Source organism: Pipistrellus hanaki, assembly GCF_964339955.1.
Source record: "Pipistrellus hanaki genome assembly, chromosome: 6".
In the NCBI taxonomy this organism is placed as follows: domain Eukaryota; kingdom Metazoa; phylum Chordata; class Mammalia; order Chiroptera; family Vespertilionidae; genus Pipistrellus; species Pipistrellus hanaki.
The window spans coordinates 56,947,369-56,970,089 of record NC_140508.1 but is presented as its reverse complement, the minus strand read 5'-3'; the positions used below and the strand labels follow the sequence as shown (position 1 = coordinate 56,970,089).

Here is a 22,721-nt window from a genome sequence, read left to right as displayed (position 1 = left end):
CACTTCCTATTTGAAACCTTAATTGCCTTTGGAGAACCATCACTTAGCTTTTAATTAGCAAGTGCCCATCTGCATCACTTCTCAAGTGTGAATAAAATGATTTCAAGATAAACTTAAGAAAAGTTGAAATTCTTATTCAACTTCAGTAAATACAAGAAGCAAATACTGCCTTTCTTTGCACCTCCTTAAATTCAGTTGATATTTTGTAAGTTCTATCTCCTACCCCAAAGTGGATCTGTTTTTACATTCTTGCAATTCCCGGATCAAGTTAAAATGTGAGTAACTAGAAACTAAGAAATTCTGAGCAAGCCTGTGGAAAATGTTTTGATGGAAAGATAGTTTGCAAAAGAGGTGGCAGGATGTGGTCTTAATTCTGAGGAGAAATGAATGGGATAGTTCTCTGTCCCATGATCTCTGGTTTCTCAGATCCATCCTTGACTTACTGAGTAATGGCAGACAAGCCATAACTCAAGAAAGCTCTTAAAGAAGAGAGCATTAAGGATGTTTTGTCATCCCTTTGTTTTACAGATGAAAAATTGAGACTTGGTTTAAATGAGACCCAGAAGGGTCCACAGGTAGAAAGCGGCAGTAGGATTGAAAACTAGGTCTCTTATTCCTAGAGGAGAGGGGCTAGGGAGCAGCAGAGCTGAGTTCCTTCTCAGTAAAACAGAGGTGGTGTTACCTATCTGTTTGCGTCACTGGTTCTGAGGATGATACAAGGAAATCATTGTAGAACAGAACATGCCACATCCAGTGTTAGGTATTGTTATTATTATTTAAACCTATAAAAAGAGTCACAAATATGTGTCATCCTTGTCTTCCCACACATCTTTGTGTGGGAAGACAAGGATGACACATATTTGTGACTCTTAAGCCATGGTAAAAGGTCCAATGATGAACTATCGATTGCAAAATCCTTAAGCATAGCATGCTAGAGTCTGTGTTTATAGTTGGCTTTCAGGCCACTGTGAGTCCATTTTGATTGGCTGGTTAGAAATCAGTTGTTATTTTAAACAAATGAAAATAAACAAATCACCTGCATAGCAGCTAGTGGTCATGCAACGATAATCCACTTAGTAGTTTGGATCCTCCCAAAGTTCAAAGAACATACATGCAGGAAGAACCTTCCGGCTTTCTTTCTGAACAGGTTGATCAAGTTACTTGGCTTCTCTGAGTTTTCTAATAATTGTCTTCAGAATGAATGAGTTAAATGAGTGCAAATTACCTCACAGTGTTTGGCACAGATTCAGGACCCACAGGATTGATTGTATATATTTGGTGAAAGTTCTTTGTAAACATAACGATAGTTTGTTTTGACCCCTAGATGGAATATATGCTTTATAGAAAATATTTTCCTCCAGTGGGTAGTTGTTTTATAATATATTTTTCTTTCTTTTGTAAGAAATATGATTACCTATATCCATATGCCATCAAACAGAGTTGCTTTCTTCATGCTAATTTGAGATTTGGGAGAATTTTCAGATATTATCCAAAACTGAATTTGCAACCAAATTAAACTGTTTTGATAAAAGGTGAGAAACACAGGCCTGAGAACAGCCTGAAAGGCAAGTTTTCATCCAGCCTCTGAGGAGTATCCTGACTTGACCTTAACCACCTGCTGCCCATGTCTTAAAAGGATAATGTAGAGCAATGAGGAAACTTGATATGTAATGACCACAAAGTACCTATTTCCATGGAAGTGGTAGATTTGAAAACAAAACAAAACAAAACAAAACAAAACAAAACAAAACAGCATCAGATTCAGCTGTAAGACCTTAAATGTGGTTCTAGATTTATACGTATTTAAGTTTCCTTATCTCCGTTGTGATTTTGATGCACTTTCTCTCTCTTTCTTAGGACCACCACACAATCTTAAGTATAGTGAAGTCAGGAAAACCTCCATGGTTCTACAGTGGAAGCCTCCAATCCATTCTGGACGAACTCCAGTCATTGGCTACTTTGTGGACATAAAGGAGGCCAATGCCAAAGATGACCAATGGCGAGGACTCAATGAGGCGGTTCTTAAAGACAAATACCTGAAGGTAAGAGGATGCTCATAGTCTAAGAGACCTGTTTAAAAAGACAAAAGGCTCTTCTAATGATATTAACTTAATAGGTAGCAAGGTAAGGCAATATTTCTGCTTTGGTCTGTGTCACCCATTGGGCTCCTGGTAAGATTTCATTTGGCAGTAGTTGGGGTTTGGCAAGGTTTCTGATGCTTAAAACAATTCGGTTAGATTTTATCTGAATTCCTTAGCCAAGCTTTGGAAAACATCCACAAGTCCTCCTCTCTCTAGTCTTTCCCTTCTTGCCTCCACTTACCCACCTCACATTTTGTTACTCATAGTCTGAAGACATTTTTACTTACGATTCCTCAAAGATGACTTCCTTATTTCTTCCTGTAATTTTTTGAAGGTTTTTTGGGGGGGATCTATTTTTATAGGTCTCGTGCCAGTAAGCCTTTAACTGCTAATTCCTTTGAGTCTAATTTTGTCTCACTTAACTTGTTCCCTCACGCTTGTGCTCATGTGAGTTCTCGGAGACAAGTAGAATAGGTTCACTCAACTCTTGACCTTATCCTCACCCTTATCTATGTCATTGCCTTCCAGATTCCTCTAGATTTTTCTAATTGAATCAGTTTCCAACTCTGTCTACCAAAGACTGTTCTGCTAAAACCACTGAATCTCTCACCTGTACTAAGAAATCTCAAAAGAATGTTTTCCTTTATTGTCAGCGGTATCCAGAGACCCTGACTCCACTGTAGGGCCTCAGAATCTAGGGGCTGTCTGATTCTAGTTCTTGTTACTTAGAATGAAGTGTGGCTTCACCACAGCCAAACAGAAAGCTGAACACTTCATTTAGTGTGCAACCCCATCTGTTGACAAAATAGGCACTGCCTAGAGGGTGGGCCTTAAAAGATATTCAAAGAATACCTGGTCTAAAAGATCTCTCCTGTAGACCTGCCACTATTAACTAAAGTTTATGCCATCTGTCAGCTAATCTCTGGAATGAAGGCATTTATAGTCCCCATAAAAAAATGTATATATGTGCTCCAGGAGAAATGACCCTTAAGCCATTACACCCAATATGTCATTGACTCAATTTAGCATATACCAATTTAGCAAAAGGTCAAAGATGGTCTGGAGCCAAGGATGCTGTTTAATTGTCCAGATGAGTCAGGAGGCCTCTAGATGCAAAGAAACCCCCAGAAGCCAATATAAAATAAAGGACAGGCACATTCTGGATAATGATGGTAAGAGTTTATGGCCAGGTGATTTCTAAATCAGTCTACCAAGAGCCTGAAGTTGGACCTGACTGGGGTAAAGCAAGGCCAGATGTCATTATTCCTTAAAGAGTGGGAGGGTGTTACCGTCACTCCAGTGACTAGATACTAGGATGTGGACTCACCTCCTGTGTCATGATGCAAAAATCTGACTCACAGCCACATCTTAACCTTAGTGGCAGGTGCAGATGTGGCACACACCTGGAAACTGTTCTATTTTTATCACAACAAGGAAATGTTTTTGTTCCTTTCTGTAAGTCCACACTTACTTGGCATTATTTCTAAACATAGAATTTAAATACATCAAACTCCGTAAATTTAGTCTGTACCTAAAATCAAGTTCATTTACAGGTGAAAATTCACTTCAAAATTCTATTAGCTACAGTGAAAGCTATTACTACATTGTGACATTCCATTATCACAAACACAATACAATTAAATTGTTAGATTAAAATCCTAGTGATTTAATATATAGCTCATTTAAATGAATAGTCACACCAAAACTGGTTTGGCTCAGTGGATAGAGCGTCTGTCTGTGGACTGAAAGGTCCCAGGTTTGATTCCGATCAAGGACATGTACCTTGGTTGCGGGCACATCCCCGGTAGGGGGTTTGCAGGAGGCAGCTGGTCGATGTTTCTCTCTCATTGACGTTTCTGGCTCTCTGTCCCTCTCCCTTCTTCTCTGTGGAAAATCAATAAAATATATTTTAAAATAATATCTTAGTTGAATAAATATATTCTAATTTTATTTTATTTAAATCACATTTTGGATAGTGACCTCTATCACAACATTATGGGGAAAAATTAGACCATCTGTGTGTAATTTATTTCTCCTTCAAATAAAATATAGCTTTTAAACATCATATATTTTAAAAAGAAAAATAATATTTGGTGAAATAGTAACATGTTTTATAATAGTAATAAGATTGTACTGAACCCAAAGAAAGTTACAAAAAGTTATGAAGTGGAACTGTCATATAAAAAGATATTTAAAAAATTTTATAACCTTTATACTCTTATAACTCTAGGTCAATGGTACATATGTAATAACTTCTCAGCAAACATCTTCTTGAACAATGAAAATGTGGGGGTTTTACATTTTACATTTGAAACCAGAATGAAAGTAGAGGAAATATACCTCAGCATAATAAAGGCCATATATGACAGACCCACAGTCAATATTATGTTCAATGGGCAAAAATTAAAAGGGATTCCCTTAAGATTAAGATTTTATCACTCTTATTTAACATAGTACTGGAAGTATTAGCCATAGCAATCAGGCAAGAAGAAGAAATAAAAGGCATCCAAATTGAAAAGGAAGAAGTAAAACTGTTATTATTTGCAGGTGGTATGAAACTGTTTATGGTAAAGGCTCCACCAAAAGACAACTGGAATTGATAAATGAATTCAGTGAAGTAGTAGGATACAAAATTAATATCCAGAAATAAGTAGCATATTTATACACCAATAATGAACTATTATTAAGAAACTAAGAAAACAATCTCATGTATAATTTAAAAAAGGAACTAAGAAAACAATCCCATATATAATTGCATCAAAAATATACCCAGGAATAAATTTAACCAAGGATGTATAAGACCTGAACTTGGAAAATTATAAGATACTAAAGAAAGAAATTGAAGAAGATATAAATAAGTGAAGTCAAATACTCTGTTCATGAATAAGAATAATTGAGATTATTTTAATGTCCATACTACCCAAAGAAAGCAATCTATACATTCAATGCAATTCCTATAAAAATACCAATGACATATTTCACAAAAATATAACAAATATTCTCAAAATGTATGTGGAACCACAAAACACCCCAAATAGTCTCAGCAATCTGGAGGGGAAAAAACAAAGTTGAAGATATCACATTACCTGATATCAAACTACACTATGAGACCATAATAATCAAAATAGCCTGGGATTGGCACAAAAAGAGGTACACAGATCAATGGAACAGAATATAGAGTCCAGAAATAAACCCATACGTCTGTGGTCAATTAATATTTGACAAAGAGGGCAAGAACATACAATGGGGTAAAGACAGTCAATAAATGATGTTGGAAAAATTGGACAGGTACATGCAAAAAAAAAAAAAGAAAGAAAAAAAGAAAGGAAGAAAAGAAGGAAGGAAGAAAGGAAGGAAGGAAGGAAGGAAGAAAGGAAGGAAGGAAGGAAGGAAGGAAGGAAGGAAGGAAGGAAGGAAGGAAGGAAGGAAGGAAGGAAAAGAAAAGCAACTACAGCCAAAACCAGTTTGGCTCAGTAGATAGAGCGTCAGCCTGTGGACTGAAAGGTCCCAGGTTCAGAGGCAGCTGATTGATGATTCTCTCTCATCGATGTTTCTAACTTTCTATCCCTCTCCTTTCCTCTCTGTAAAAAATCAATAAAATATATTTTTTTAAAAAGAAAGAAAAGAAAAGCAACTACAGAATCTTCGTACACCATACAAGAAAAACTCAAAATGGACTAATGACTTAAATGTGAGACTTGGAACCATAAAAATCTTAGAAGAAAACATAGACAGGAAAATCTCATACATTTATATTTTCCCTGATATATTTCCTTGGGCAAGGGAAACAAAAGAAAAAATAAATAAATGGGACACCGAAACCAGTTTGGCTCAGTGGATAGAGTGTTGGTCTGCAGACTGAGAGGTCCCAGGTTCGATTCTGGTCAGAGGCATGTGTGTTGGTTGCAGCACATCCCCAATGGGGTGTGTGCAGGAAGCAGCTAGTCAATGTTTCTCTCTCATCGATGTTTCTAGCTCTCTGTCCCTCTCCCTTCCTCTCTGTAAAAAGTCAATAAAATATATTAAAATAAATAAATAGATAAATAAATAAATAAATGGGACTACATCAAATTAAATTTTTTTTGCACAGAAAAGCAAACCAACAACAAAAAAGATAACCCATTGAATGAGAGAACACATTTATCAGTGATACATCTGATAAAGGATTAATATTCAAAACTTATAAAGAGCCGAAACCGGTTTGGCTCAGTGGTAGAGCGTCGGTCTGCGGACTGAAAGGTCCCAGGTTCGATTCCAGTCAAGGGCATGTACCTGGGTTGCAGGCACATCCCTAGTAGGGGGTGTGCAAGAGGCAGCTGGTCGGTGCTTCTCTCTCATCGACGTTTCTATCTCTCTATCTCTCTCCCTTCCTCTCTGTAAAAAATCAATAAAATATATTTTAAAAAAATTATAAAGAACTTATACAACTCAACACCAAGAAAACAAACAATCCAATTAAAAAAATTGGCAAAGGATCTCCAGGGAGGACATACAGGTGGCCAATAGACATATGAAAAGATGCTCCATGACACTAATCATCAGAAAAATGCAAATTAAAATCACAAGGAGATTATACCATTATACCAGTCAGAATGCTATCATCAATAAATCAACAAACAATAAATGTTGGTGGGGATGTGGATAAAGGGAACCTTTGTGCACTGTTGGTTGGAATTCAGATTGGTGTAGCCACTGTGGAAAACAGTATGGAATTTCCTCAAAAAATTAAAAATGGAACTGTCTTATGACCCAGCAATTCCACTTCTGAGAATGTATCTGAAGAAATTCAAAACACTAACTCAAAAGAATATATGCACCCCTATGTTCATTGCAGTGTGATTTACAATAGCCTTGTATTGGAAGAAGCCCAAGTGCCCATCAGTAGATAAGTGGATTAAAAAAAGCAGTGGTACATTTAGACAATGAAATACTACTGTAAAAATAAAAAAAGAAAGAATCTTACATTTTGCAACAGCATGGATTGACCTGGAGAGTGTTATGCAAAGTGAAATAAGCTGGTTAGAGAAAGACAAATACCATATGATTTCACTTATATGTGTAATCTAATGAACAAAATAAGCAAATAAAAAATAGAAACAGACTCATAGATATAGAAAACAGACTGTCAGCCATCAGAGGGTAGAAGGGTTTGGAATCTGGGTGAAAAAGGAAAAAGGATTAAGAAAACAAAACAAAAACAAAACACTCATAAACATAGACAACAATATGGTGATTACCACAGGGAAAGGGGTACGGGGGAAGGTAGAAGAAAGCAAAGAGGGGGAAACTGGTGATGGAAAGAGACAACTTTGGATGGAAAACACACAATACAATATATAGATGATGTATTATAGAATTGTATACTTGAAGCCTATATAATTTATTAACCAATCATAAATTCAATACAATTTTTTTTCAAAAGAAAGAAAAAACTGTGTATAATTGATCCATGCAATTCAAATCTGTGTAGTTCAAGGGTCAACTATAAATTGTTATTACAGAGGAAGAGCACTTATGTTTAAGTGACACAAAATTCCCATTATATTCATACCTGTTTCTTCCAGGTGCAAGGCCTCCAGGAGGGTGTCAGCTATGTGTTCCGTGTCCGAGCCATGAACCAGGCAGGTGTTGGCAAGCCATCCGACCTTGCTGGGCCTGTTGTGGCAGAAACTCGACCAGGTAGGCTTTTGCTCTTTCATGAAAATTAATCTCACTGTGTAAGATACCAAAGTAACATTCAACCTAACTTTCTGTGCTTTCCCTAGTTTTCAAAATCATCAATATATGGGTATTTGCATAGTTGATAAGTATGACCTTAGGCATGATAGTCATTTGCCACAACATAGGAGCCTCAGGGCAGGGGTAAGTCAGGTTTGAGATAGTCCAGGGATATTCTGGTTCATTACTAAAAACAGGGGTGTTCTTGGTCAAATTATGAGTCCTGGACTGATTGTTTGAAGCATACATTCCTGGGACATTATCTCTATTATACCATGGTCATAAAGTCCACAAGAATATTTTTCCAATCATAGGGAAAGCTAGAACGGCAGTTGGTAGTCACAATCCTTAAACAAATGCAAGTTTTTAAATTAGCTTAAACCAGGGGTCAGAAAAAACAAAACAAAACAAAACAAAACAAAAAAAACAGGGGTCAGCAAACTTTTCTTGTGAAGGACCAGATAGTTAATATTTTTTACTCTATGGCCACCTGGTTCCTGTTGCAATATTCAAAGCAGCCATAGACAATGCATAAACTAGTGAGCATGAATATGTTAAAAAAAAAAAACTTTCTTGTGCACATTATATGCATTATATAATGCAATGTATTATATGCATTGTGAAATTTGAATTTTCAATAATTTTACATGTCCTGGAATATTAATCTTCTTTTGATTTTTTTTCAACTGTTTAAAAATGTAAAAATCATGGTTAGCTTGCAGGCCATAAAAAAGAGGCAATGGGCCAGATTTAGCCTACAGGCCATAGTTTGCTGACCCCTGGGTTAAACTAACAGCAGGCCTGGCTGAATGATCTATAGAGTTGAGGCAGCCCTCACTTCACAGTTTTAAGAGATGTCATGATTAGACTAGGCAAGACAATCTTTCCCTTTGTTATGGAAACAAAGTTTATAGTGTTCACTATGCAAATAGTTTCAAATCCATATATAATAATTGTTTGCTTTCTCATTTAACCTCTATCACTTTTCAAAGTTACATATTTCAGTTCATTAAAGTTGCATAAGAGAAAGCACTAGAAATGAGAGAGGATAAAAAAATATTAACCAGTTATTTTAAATTTATATTCATTTTAGCCAAGCAGTTCCACTTTAATTTATCCCTATTTTCAGACTGAAATAAAGAGCAGATAAATAATGTCGTATTGATTTTTATGATGAGAAAACAATGTAAACACAGAAAACTCTGCTCTCACTTTGTTATATGGAGAATACCTCAAATGTACCCTTTGAGGAAATATTTGTCCCTTCCATTCTATTATTCATAACCTGCTTTTAATTATTCTTATAACTTCTCTCTAGTGTTAGGTGGGACAGAAGTGACCTTCTTATAACAAAGTGTGTAAGTGTGCTGGTGAGAGTGCCACACCTCTCTAAGTCCCCTTTGCAAAATTTCATGAGAAAACAGGAAAAATGCTAGGAACATATATGCCAGGTAAAAGGTAACACACAAAGACCCCAGCACACATATTCCTATAGAAATCAGAGCCTTCATGTGCCAACTATGAGAAAATATAAGGTGGCAAATGGACATATAAAAGGTCCCAACTGCAGAGTCTATCCCTGTAAGTATAACATTTAGACTACTATAAAAGTAAAATCTTAATCTAGTCCTGTGTAAACTAAACTATTAATCTAGTCACTTTAAGCACTGGAATCCAAATCTGATTGGCTGAAGAAAGCTTAAATTGATTTATTATTTTCTTATCAATAGCCTCAGAGTAGTAGGTGACTACACATGCCATAATGAAGCCTTCACTATGAAAATTTTACCACCAAGAAAGGATCTGCTGGTAGGCTCCTGGGTAGAGTTTAGTTTCATTGATTTGGAATAGGCACCAAAAGTCACTTTGGTGTGGCCATTCCATTCCCAGAATATAACCTCAAACCACAAATACAGACATTATCACATAACAGCACCAGATTAACCCCACTTGGGAACCACTGGATCCCAGCCTAGAAAAGAATCTTGGGTGCACAAAGTCAAAATGTTTTGCCATAAAGGAGCACCAAGACCCAGGAGACACTTGGACTTGTTCCATATGCAGCAGGCACATTCATTCTTGCAACATGTGTTTTTTGAGATGCTGTGTGGGCACCAGAAGTAGAGTAATGTGACATTTGTCATGCTTACTAGGCTTATGATCTGGTGGAAAACCCAGAGTTTATAACAAGCTGCAGTGAGAGCTAGATAGATGTTCATAAAATATTTCCCATAGCTGAAAAAGGCCATGAGCTAAGTATTAAAGTTTTATAACTCCTTGTAAGAATTTATATGTAGCATAAGGATGTCTGTATTTATTAATTTTGTTAAATGCTAATATGTTACTTTTAACAAGATATTTATTTTATGTTAGATGGATGAGAAGGGGGTGGGGAGTATGTTATCAATTTCAAGATTTGTGATGTGAAACCCATATTGTTATTTCAGAAGAACGACTTCTTTTGGAATGCATTATTAACATTTCTGATAGAAAATAAAGCTTATCATGTAACAGCAAACCTTTAATACATCTAACAGGACACCTCATGTGTAATTTGAATTCCACTTAAAAGTTAACCTAATCCACTGGGGTTTGTAGGAACACAGGTCTCCCTTTGATGTCAACAAAGATGCCAGTAGAAATAGCTCAGCCATTGCCACAAAGTCTAATCTAATGAGGATCTAGAAAATGAATGGGCTAAGTGTGCCATGCTCTACAAATAAATCTATTAGTTAAAAAATACCTATAAGAAGAATAAGCTGAAAACTAGTGTACATTTGTTGGTACACAAAAGGCACTTCTATTCTTGATATTTGATATTTATCAAACCGTATCTGGGTTGATTGCATCAGGCCTGGGGTGAGATGGAGATGGAAGCAAGGTGAGCCAGATCAGACGGGAGATAAGAAACAGACCTGCCAAGATGTGGCAGGTGATCTGGAGGGCAACAAATAACTGGCAGTACAGGCTACAGCTATTCTTAGCAGAGAAACAGCATGGGCAGGAGGCTTCAGGTGATGGGCAAAAGAACCCAGACACAAGGCAGCATCCCAAGCAGAAACTGATGACTGGAAATTAGAACGTGGTCACCGAGAGCAAGAAGAGCACAGCACCAGATGACATAATGATCTGGGATTGGGTTGACATCCCACTAACCAATCCCAGTTTCTAAAAACTGGTTAGTCATGTAATCTGGCAGGGCTGAGAATGTAAATGTGTGCTCAATGGCTTAATGGTGGTCTTGAAGGTCAGCTGATTTAGAAAACTGCACTTGTATTTGCTTAATCACTGGTCTCTTCCATCCATTAAAACAATACTTCCCAACCTTGGCTGTGCGTTAGAAGCATGCCAAATACTTTCTGAAAATACTGCCTGTGTTCCAGACTCCATCCCAGGCCATATTATCAGAGTCTCCAGGACTGAGCCTGGGCATGGTTTCATTTTTGTTTGCTTGCTTGTTTGTTTAGTCCCTTGGGTAATTATAGGTTGAAACTCATTTGTAAACTATGGCCTCCTTCAAAATAGAAACTTGCTTTACTCTCTGTACGCTGAGAGCCTAGACCTGGTGTATAGTGGTCACTTATTAAATGAAAAACTAATGAATGACTGCTATGTTTAGGCCAGTGAGTGTGACTCCATTTTGAAGCCACAGAATGTGTACTGAACCCTAGATACCTTGTAGTGAACACCCTGGCCATGAAGCTGGGAGAGAAGCATCAACAGGGGCTGCATATGGAAGCAAAGTGAGGGATCAGCCAGCAGTCCTCATCTTAAATATAGGGGAGCCCAGCATTACTTGTAACTGATTACATTAATTCACCTTTTTATCTTAAGCATTTATAAAAAGAACAATTCATTTGAATAGTGTATTACTAGGATATATCTTTTGTAAAATTGCAGTAGAATTTTTTTGCCCATTCTGCATCCAGTACCCATTTATTTAAGGAATTTTACTAATTAACGCCTCTGAGATTTTAATATGTGGAAAATTGGCCTTTCCAAATTAACATATACACTGTCTTTATTAAATAAAGAGAAATCTACAATCCAACATGCCTTTCCTTTTTCAGATACAAAAAATTCTGAGCTCATTTTTTAAATTTTTAGTCTACTTTTAAATTTTCCAAGAAATGCCTTTTTGTTTTAAACTGTTCTCATTTATTCTTTGTTGTTCCAAGTAGTTTTTAAAGTAATTCCAAAAATACCCAGCATGCAGGAAGGGTCTACCTTTTTTCCAAATGCAACTCCAATTTCTCATTCTAGGTATTATTGTAAAATACTTGGTCTAATGAGTCACTCTTTAAAAACATCTTTATTGCCCCGTCAGTGTGGCTTAGTGATTGAGTGTCAACCTATGAACCCAGAGGTTACAGCTCAATTCCTGGTCAGGGCATATGCTTGGGTTTTGGGCTCCATCCACAATAGGGGGACATGCAGGAGGCAGCCAATCTATGATTCTCTCTAATTATCATTGATGTTTCTTTCTCTCCCTCTCCCTTCCTCTCTGAAATCAATAAAAATGTATTTGTAAAAAATAACATCTTTATTCAAATAACTATATTAACAAATTAATTAAAACTTAATAACCGCCGAAACTGGTTTGGCTCAGTGGATAGAGCGTCGGCCTACGGACTGAAAGGTCCCATGTTCATTCCGGTCAAGGGCATGTACATTGGTTGTGAGCACATCCCCAGTGGGGGGTGTGCAAGAGGCGGCTGATCAATGATTCTTTCTCATCGATGTTTCTAACTCTCTATCCCTCTTTCTTCCTCTCTGTAAAAAATCAATATAATATATTTAAAAAAACAACAACTTAATAACCTCCGAAACTGGTTTGGCTCAGTGGATAGAGCGTCAGCCTGAGGACTGAAGGGTCCCGGGTTCAATTCCGGTCAAGGGCATGTACCTTGGTGTGGGCACATCCCCAGGGGGGGTGTGCAAGAGGCGGCTGATCAATGATTCTTTCTCATCGATGTTTCTGGCTCTCTATCCCTCTCTCTTCCTCTCTGTAAAAAATCAATAAAATATATATATATTTTATAAATACATAATTTGAAAAGCCTATTTAAAGAGTTTGATAGCATCAGCATTGTAATTAGTGTGACAAATAGGCAACTACCTTGTAGCATTGACCATTTTTAAGACAATAACCTGATGACATTGTCTTATGTTTACACAGAGATACTATAGAAACTGCATTCTTTCTCTATAATACAGTATTAAGTTATTCCGACTAAACATTATTTTCTAATGAGAATTGTTGGAGTTCAAGAAATATGCTTAAATAACTAATATTGCAATTATTTTCAGTAAATTTGATTTTTCAAAATTTTGAGATTCTGATTATATAATTTTTAGAATGATACTTTCAGCCAGTTTGTGGCAGGATAGTAAGAAGCTAGAAAAATTCCTGGGCAAGTACAATGGGAAAACTGAGACAAGAAAATTAAACAAGGCCAAACAGTTTGGAGAGCTTACAGCCAGCTTGTGAATCAAAAGACCTTATCTTCCCCAACCAAGGACACTTGAGAGCAAATGGTTTATACCTCTCCTCCCTAACCAGATAATACATAGCTTAAATCACCCTGTTCTGGGAAAATAGAGAACAAAGATTCAATTAATGACATTTGTGCCAGCGAAACCCAAGGACAAATATCACTTGGGGAATGTTAGGCAGGATACATAGCTGCTAGGGCAGCAAAGTGGGGAAGGAGGGAAGAAGCAGGAATTTTATCTCACCTACTAAGCAAAACGTCTTAGGACAAGAGAGCCAGATGTATAAACAAACATTCCAAGATAAGGCCCAACAATGTAGAAGAGAACTTTGAAACCTAGTCTGCTACCCAAGATATCTGGCAGGAGACTTTAAAACCTATAGAAGGAAGGGTGTAAGACCCCTTGAACCTCCACAGGAGGGCACACTCAGACTAGCTGAGTTGCCCACTTGTGCTTTATGCCAAGTATATTTTTAATAAATTAGTTTGCTTTGCTTCTTTAATAAATTCACTTACTTTGCTTCGATGCTGCTTTATGTCATTCGCCTAAATTCTTTCTCATGAGAGTGACAAGGGCCATAGAGAACGGGAGAGCCCTCCACACACACACTCAGGGAGCTGTCAAAGAGATCAAACTTTGATTCTAAGTATAAAATTAAGTAGGAAACCCACTGTCCCTAGAATTTTTTTCTTTATTGCTACTTTCATTTTATCTTTCAAAATTTTGCATTTACACTCAAGCTTTATTAAAACAAGTTCCAATAAAATAAATGTTGCAATTCTAAACTGACATTTCTCTTTTAAATCTGTTTTTTCAATCTAATCCCTGGCACATATACACATGGAAAATATGGAAGAAAAAAAATCCCTACCCTTGAAGATTTAACCCTATACTCGATATAATAATCAACCAGTGAAAGCTTTTTGAAAAGTGAAAATCTAATGAGATATTCATCATCATAAGTATTTTATTTTAAAAACTGAAGTGTCAAATATGGTTTAAATAAATCAACCAATAGCACCCATTGGAGCCACAATTAGAGCATAAATTGAAGAAATATTCATGCCTCTCTTTCCGATCCACTATATTGTCTACAATGTGCTGATTTGACCTGATTGATCAGGAGAAGCTACACAGTTGAGAAGAACTCTGTTATGAGTTGACATTACATTTAATTCCTACTTCTTTTGACTCTCCTGGCAATCACTTATTTTTAAATTACAGATTTTAATCTAAAACTTGCTATAATGTCTTTGGGCCTGCTTTTTAGTTTTGTGTGTGTTTTTAAAAAATATATTTTATTGATTTTTTTTACAGAGAGGAAGAGAGAGGGATAGAGAGTTAGAAACATCAATGTGAAAGAATCATTGATCAGCTGCCTCTTACACCCACCCCCACCGGGGATATGCCCGCAACCAAAGTACATGTCCTTGACCAGAATCAAACCTGGGACCTTTCAGTCGCAGGCCTATACTCTTTGAGCCAAACCGGTTTTGGCTGCTTTTTACCGTATTTTCCGGCGTATAAGACGATTTTTGAAACAAAAAAAAACCCTGCTCAGATTGGTCAGAGTCAGAGAGGCGGTCTATTAAAAAAAGAACTGGTGTTGCCTCGGAAGTGGGGGGTAGTCTTATACAGCGAATATAGGCCTAAACCTATGTTTTAACTGTAAAATTAAGGGGGTCGTCTTATACGCCGGAAAATACGGTAGTTTTTTTTTTGTCACCTCTCCTGCTGTCATGTTCCTTATTCTCAGTGTGCCTGCTAATAGTAGCATCTTACTTCTCTCTCTTTTGGGAGTTTAATCTTCTGAGAGAAGCTAACCAATGAGGCTTGTTAGAATCATCTCAAGCTAAGTATAGCTTGAGATGATTCTAACAAGCGACAGTCTGTGAAGTTCTCCAGTGAGTTTCCAGAAACACTACTAATGTGTGGACTTTGTCACATCAGCACTAGCTCTTAGAGGCTTGTTTTCCTTACTTTTTCATTTTGGGCAATATTCCAGATGGGTGAAGTATTAGAGCGCAAAGGTTATCTATGGAATTTAGAGAAAGGCGAAGCCAATTAAATTGTTTCTAGTTTTTCAGTTTTGTGACTCCTTTGCCAGAAATGTCAAATGTTTGACATAACATAAATCAAGATTCTTAATTTAAGCAATATTTTTTTCTGTTGTAAACTTATGGCATACCTCTAATATAATAAACAGCAATCATATGGGTGATTCACACTTCCTTTAAAAGGGATTACAGATAAGCAATGAATGATTAACACGAACAATTGCGGTGCCTTATAATGGGCTTTATACACATAGCAAGAAAGGTTTAGATAACTTCCATTGCTTTCTTTCCCTCTTCTAAACAACACAAATACACAGAATGTTTCTGATTTACATTCTCTCTGTGACTCAGTCATGTTAACTGTGTATTATAACTGCCTAAACCTCAACCTACTTCGGTGTTAGTCTTTTCTTAAGTTTTAAGTACAGTACCTGTTCATTATTTGATATACAACAGTGGATTGTAAGGGTGTTATTAGGAATAAAAGTTATTATTAGGAATAGGAGTTAGTTGTGTGTTATTGGGAATAGAAGTAACACATGGTCTGCACTGTCCAATGGAGTAGACCCAGCCCCTTAAAAGTAATACATGGTAGGTTTTTCACTTAAGAAATAATTCTTTGCCCTAACCGGTTTGGCTCAGTGGATAGAGCGTTGGCCTGCGGACTGAAAGGTCCCAGGTTCATTTCCGGTCAAGGGCATGTACCTTGGTTGTGGGCACATCCCCAGTAGGGGGTTTGCAGGTGGCAGCTGATCAATGTTTATCTCTCATCGATGTTTCTAAGTCTCTATCTCTCTCTCTTCTTCTCTGTAAAAAAAAAATCAATAAAATATGTTTTTTAAAAAGGAAATGATTCTTTAATTGATCATTATTTCCTTTTACCCATATGACCAAATATAAAAATAACCCAGTTTGTTTGTTTTTTAAGTAATTTTTAAAATCTCCTAGAACTAGTCTTCCCTAAGCTTTCCATCTGTTAAAAATCGCTTTTTAGACATTTATAATTGAAGCACACACTGCCATCAACAAGGACATAAATTAGATCAACTGCCAGGCTTATTAGCCTCATGTCACTGCTTACTATTTGGGCACTCATATTTTTTTGGCCTTCCCCTCAATGACATTTTGCAATTTCCCACCCTGACAGTGCAGTTATCTTATGATACAGTATAAAGAGAAACCCTTCCATCCCTTGGGAAGTATCTATTGGAAATAAGTTTGTGCTTTTAAAAAATGAAGTTGCATCTTTTAAGAATAAATATAATATATTTTTCTTGATACATGGAAACACACCAGGTTTAGATTGGTAATTGAATGCATGTCAATTTAAAAGGATCATTTTACTTTTCAAACTGAATCTAGATGTAGGTCTAAACACTTTATATGCTGTACAAACTCTCTTTGAATTGCTATATTATATACAGGTGCAATTTAGTATAACTTTAAAAAAATAAAAGAACTCAAAACATGAACAGAATTGTTTTCTTTTAAATTCTAAATGCCAATCTTGAAACATATGGCTCTCTTGAAATTTGTTTCCATTTAAATTTCCATACAATTTCATAACAGTCATTTCTAGGTTGCTGTTGTTTCCATCTAGAAGGGCATTTTTAGGTTGATTGATGGTTGCCTGATCAGCAGAACAAGTTTTCATATATTTCTCCATTTTTAAATGGTCTAAAAAATTTGAATAGGTGACTATAGACAATTCTTAGCACCTCCAATTTCTCCCCTTCAATTTCTCTTTGGTTTTCTTATCTCTTATCTATCCTTTACTGATGATGAGTTGGATATGCCAAGGATATATCAAGGAATTCTTGGTTGATTTTTACCAGAAAGTATCAGTGCCTCTTTTTTCTTTTTCTTTTTCTTCTAGGAACCAAAGAGCTTGTTGTAAGTGTGAATGATGATGGAATAATTTCCTTGATCTTTGAATGTGATCAGATGTCTCCAAATTCTGAGTTTATCTGGTCCAAAGATTATGTAGCCACCGAGGACTCGACACGTTTAGAAGTTGAAAGCAAAGGCAACAAGTACGGACTGTTTCAGTTATAATCATGGGTTTCCTTTTCATAATAAGAGGCTGAAGTAGGCTCTTTGCTTTCCACTTCAAATAGTATTAAGTGATGAAACACAAATATTTTATATCTGGTATGTAATATAAAAAGTAATAATCAGCCAAAACCAGTCAGTGGATAGAGCGTCGGCCTGTGGACTGAAAGGTCCCAGGTTTGAATCCGGTCAAGGGCATGTACCTTGGTTGCGGTGACATCCCCAGTGGGGGGTGTGCAGGAGGCAGCTGATCGATATTCCTCTCTCATCGATGTTTCTAACTCTCTATCCCTCTCCCTTCCTCTCTGCAAAAACAAACAAAAAAAAAAAACAACAACAACAATAAAATATATATTTTTTTTAAAGTAATAATCAGTATAAACTTTAAAAAATAACAAACCTTGCCCTGGCTAGTGTCGCTAAGTGGTTAGAGTGTCAGCCCATGCACCAAAGGAAGGGAGTAGCAGGTGCAGATGCCTAGAAACAATGCAGGAGCAAGTCCCTGGATGCTGCATGGATTCATTTCTTACAAAAATATTCTGTTCTTAAGGACAAAATTGACCTTCAAAGAACTGGGGATGGAAGACTTGGGCACTTACTCCTGTGATGTAACAGACACTGATGGAATAGCAGCAAGCTACTTGATAGATGAGGAAGGTAAGTTTAAAGCCAGTTCATTCACAAGTCCAGACTACTTTGTTTGTTTTGTTTTTCGTTTTTTGTGTTTTTATCTTTTTAAATTAAATTATTATCTGTGTACATATTCCGAACTACTTTGAGTTCTCAATGATTCTCAATCATCAAGTGACATTTGTTTTAGTAATTTAAGGTTTAATTGTTCTCTTTTCTCCCTACAGAGTTGAAACGTTTACTTGTTCTCAGCCAAGAGCACAAGTTCCCAAGTAAGTGTCCACAATACTTTCACAGAGTTTAGCAATCCTACTAGGTGGCGACTTCTGGAATAGGGCAGATAACAACTCTGACAGGAGTAAGAGAAGAGGCTCTTGAGAACAAATAATGGAACATACATTGATAATTACAGATGCACTTTATAGAAGTGCTGCTCTTCTCTTTGTTCTCAAGAGCTGAAGAGAATACTAGCATAGGAACTATATTTCATGCTCTGTTTCATAGAGAAGTGGCAGATTACAGAGGCATAACAGCTGTGTAATTAAGTTCTCTTTTTGCCTACACATTTTAGAATTTTTGGATACATTAATTCCTGTGTCTTTTAGGCAAGCTAATATCCTAATTAAAAAATAACAAACCTTGCCCTGGCACTTAATAGAAGAATCATACCTCTAAATACAGATCTTACCTGCCTATCATTTTAAATTCCTGAAAAATACAACTTGGTCAGAAAAAGAATTTCTCTGATCTACAAACCTTTCAATAAAACATTTTCCACAGAAAAGATTAAATTTCACATTTGACACCTAAAAGAAAAGAAAGAAGTCTGAAATGACACTCGGAAAGTTCCACTGGCCTGATAAGGTCTCTTGTCATAGGTACCTGTTGACCAAAGTAGGTACTTATCCAGAAAGTTACACCCTAGTGTTTGAGAAAACAAATAGAAAGATATTTCATATACTCACTCTTTTACATCACTATTTTTTTTAACTCATTAATCACTAGACTATATTTCATTCACTGCTATGGGAGTTTCAGAACCCAGGAAACTATACTGTAACCCCAGATTATAGACAAAACTTTGTGTTTGTATATGTGCATTTTTCTAGGGAGAGGCTGTATAGCTTTTCTGAAATTCTCAAAATGAGACTGTGATTTTTTTAAAAATTGCTGCCCTAGAATCAATTTCCGGGTATCTCTTTCATCTCTAAGGAATGATTGATGATGCAGACTTTTGAATTCCAAGGGAGAACCATTTCTCTTCTGTATGCTTAGTCACCATAAAACTGGAAACATAAGCCAAAACCGGTTTGGCTCATTGGATAGAGCGTCGGCCTGTGGACTCAACGGTCCTGGGTTCGATTCCGGTCGTGGGCATGTACCTTGGTTGTGGGCACATCCCTAGTGAGGGGTGTGCAGGAGGCAACTGATCGATGTTCCTCTCTCATCGATGTTTCTAATTTTCTATCCCTCTCCCTTCCTCTCTGTAAAAAAATCAATAAAATTTATTTAAAAAACAACAACTGGAAACATAATACCATGAATGGTGTCTTAACAATTACATATATTTTAAAATTGTATGGAAGGTAGAGGTTTGGTCTGTTGGAACAACCAAATTTTATAGTGAATATAAAAGTGCAAATGGAAGGTATCCCTTAAAGCTTGGAAAGGGTGGTTTTAAGATAAATACAAATAAACATTAATATATATTTGATGCAAGTTTAAGAAGCTTATAATTTGAAATGTAGCAGTGCTACATAAAATTCTGAGATAGGTCTAAGGGCGATGATTTCTCCTAAAGGAAGTAGAAGGACTACTAAACTTGGAGAAACAACCATGCTTTTCCACAAAGTCTGCCCTGGAGCCACCTCTGGTATGGAACGATTGGCTGAAGGAGGCTTTTAGAGAAAACCTTCACATTACAGGAAATTTAGAAACTAGTTTTAAGAGCTGTCAGCCAACTTTTAAAATTTCACCCAGACTCAAATGGCTTAAGTGGTACAGATATAAATCAGAGATACGTGGTTCTTTCATTTCTTTGTGAAGTCATCCATGTGTTATTTTAATGTAGCTTCTCAATAGTGACTCGCTATTTGCCGCTGAAAATTTTTTGCTTGGTCTGAGAACTTAAATGAACTGGTATTGCATGGGGGAAGATAGGGTTTAAATGACAAGCTAGTTCATCTATATATGCAATTTAATATATATAATTAAAATTAATTCTTTTTAAATTTTATTTTTAAAAACATTTTTAAGAACCTCCAGAGGGAGATAAATTGTTGAAAAAAATCAAACTGAAGTCCTTTCCAAATATTTTGAAGTGACTCTGAGATGGGGAAACAGGAGAATATCTTGGTTAATTAGGACTTTCAGCTCAATTTCATTCATTTATAAATGAGTTGAATGAGGCCCAGATATGCAAAATGGCCTGCCTAACCTCACAGCTTGTTAGTAGCTGACGTTGGAGTAGGCTCCAGCTCTCCTGGGGCCAGCCCAAGACTCTTTTCATCGCACTTTGTCAAAGCCACAGAAGAAAGTCACAAAGGTTAACTGAAGGACCTCAGGGTGCAAGTTCACCCTCTGCATTTTTACCGTGGAGACATCTGCGACTCACAGGAGGCAGATGACTTGCCCAGAGTGACCGTCAGAATCAGAACCCAGGTCTTCCATCCTTCCATGCCGGGCTTTCCCTCCAACGCCCTCACTGCCTCCAGGCTTTTCAAGAAGCAAGATGCTCCATTGCCATTGCCCTTGAGTATTTTTTCACCTGTTGGAAAAATCTGTGTCAATAAAATTGGTTACCGACATAATTGTTATTTCTATTTGTCATAGCTGTCGCAGTTAAATCAGATTTGGCAGTTGAAATTTTGGAGAAAGGTCAGGTCCGGTTTTGGATGCAGGCTGAGAAGCTGTCTGCCAATGCCAAAGTCAACTACGTATTTAATGAAAAAGAAGTTTTTGAAGGGCCGGTAGGTTTTCCACTTCCAGATTTCTAAACATATTATTATAGAATGTGCTGGGGGAGCCTATGAGAATGCAGGTAAGTTGTTATGAAAACCACTCGGTGTGGGGTGGGGAATCTAAATTTTCTCTAAAAATGCAGAGATAAAACATAAATTGATTGTCTCATACTATCCAAACTGGAGCACTTTTGAGAATGAAAGAGGTTACTGGTAATTTTCCCAGTCATAAAACAAAACCGTTCCCGGCAAATCAGGAGGTTTAATCACCCAAGAAATAGAGCTTCTCCCTTTAAAAGGCAGAGGAGCCAGCACCCTGATCTGAACTCACATGCTCACATCAGAACCCCCAGCAGGGATTTGGTTCTTTATGTGGAGGAAATGGCCTCTATTGTTCCAATGGCTCAGAAAAAAAAGAAAAAAAAAACTGCAGTAAAATATATTTATTGCTTTTCTGATTAAAAAGGTAATACATCCTTATTGTAAAAAACTTTAAAGACTTAGAAAAAACAAGACACAAATTTTTGCAACTTTTTGATGTACATATTGGTATGTACTTTTTGATCTTTTCCTATACATCTGTGTGTATATGCTCATTCGTATCTTATTTACATAGGCGATTGTGTATATCTATTAATTCGCTTTTAACATAAGCATAGTTTCCATAGAAAGAATGACGACATTTGTGCTTTCTTCATCCTCTCCAGACATCAGCAGAGCCAGGATCTGGCCAGTGCCTGGTGGGACTGAAGGACGTGGGTTTAGGGGGCCCTGGCTCTCATCTATGTTACCATGGTATAAATGGGAGACTGAAAAGACAGGGGAGAGATATGGTTTGTGGCCACTATTAACAGCCTATTCTCCTTTGATTAAGATAGGTTTGTGAAAGATTTGAGGGGTCATTAGTGAGGGAAAGAATGAGTGACATTATGAGTAGATGGGTATGCATTTTATTCCTTTTCAACTCATACAGTAATTATGTGTAGATATGGGTCCACTATGGCCCATCTCCGCCCTGTTTTCAAATGTTCTCGTAAACTGCTGTGATCACCACCTGGCCAGTGGAAAGGAATGAAAAAATTTGTTGGCATCAAATTTGTTGTCACCAGAGCCATTGAGGGAACAGTTGTGCACATGTGTGCAGAGACCCACTCCCTGTCATGTGCTCACACATGCTTACATGTTGCTACATGCACACACAGTTTATTGTCATTGCAATAGGCTGTAATCATACTGTTTTATTGGGTGGAAAATACCTTAGGTCAGGTTTTCTAGAAGGAGATTCTGCAGTAGTGTTTCTCTTTCAAGTGGACTAGAGAGTAAGAGAAACAAGGGAGACAAAAGCTAAGCAAAAAAAGTGGTCTCAGTTGGAGAATGGCTTCCTTGGGGGAGGCTCCAGGACCTGAATTGCACCACAGAGTTGATCCCAGACCTGAGTCTTCATTCTGTAGCACTTCATAGAAAAACACAACAATTCAGATTCATCATGGAACTTGTACTGGTATGTCTGAGAGCTAAGATTTATCTTTACACTGGAAAAAATAGCTGCCCAAGCAACAGGATAAAATAAGCATAGTCTAACAGGGCAATTTCATTAGGAGAAAATGGACTTCAAATGCTTTGGAAGCATTTTTTTTTCCTCATATTAATTTAGCTCATTCTTATTCATTGCCTGCTACATACCATGCATGTGCTAGATAGCAGGGATATAGCAATAATGAGACAAA

The 22,721-nt window shown here is 36.9% G+C and overlaps 1 protein-coding gene across 3 annotated transcripts in view; it reads left to right on the top strand.

Moving 5' to 3' along the window:
• The window catches only part of MYOM1 (myomesin 1), a 108,937-nt gene that overhangs the window by 66,588 nt on the left and 19,628 nt on the right, over positions 1-22,721 (top strand). For all 3 annotated transcript variants that reach the window (XM_084888079.1, XM_084888077.1, XM_084888078.1), the window contains 6 exons: positions 1,858-2,042; positions 7,646-7,760; positions 17,229-17,385; positions 17,955-18,061; positions 18,262-18,306; positions 20,867-21,003. In XM_084888079.1, coding sequence (XP_084744205.1) covers positions 1,858-2,042; positions 7,646-7,760; positions 17,229-17,385; positions 17,955-18,061; positions 18,262-18,306; positions 20,867-21,003 — 746 coding nt within the window. The remainder of the gene's footprint in view (positions 1-1,857; positions 2,043-7,645; positions 7,761-17,228; positions 17,386-17,954; positions 18,062-18,261; positions 18,307-20,866; positions 21,004-22,721) is intronic.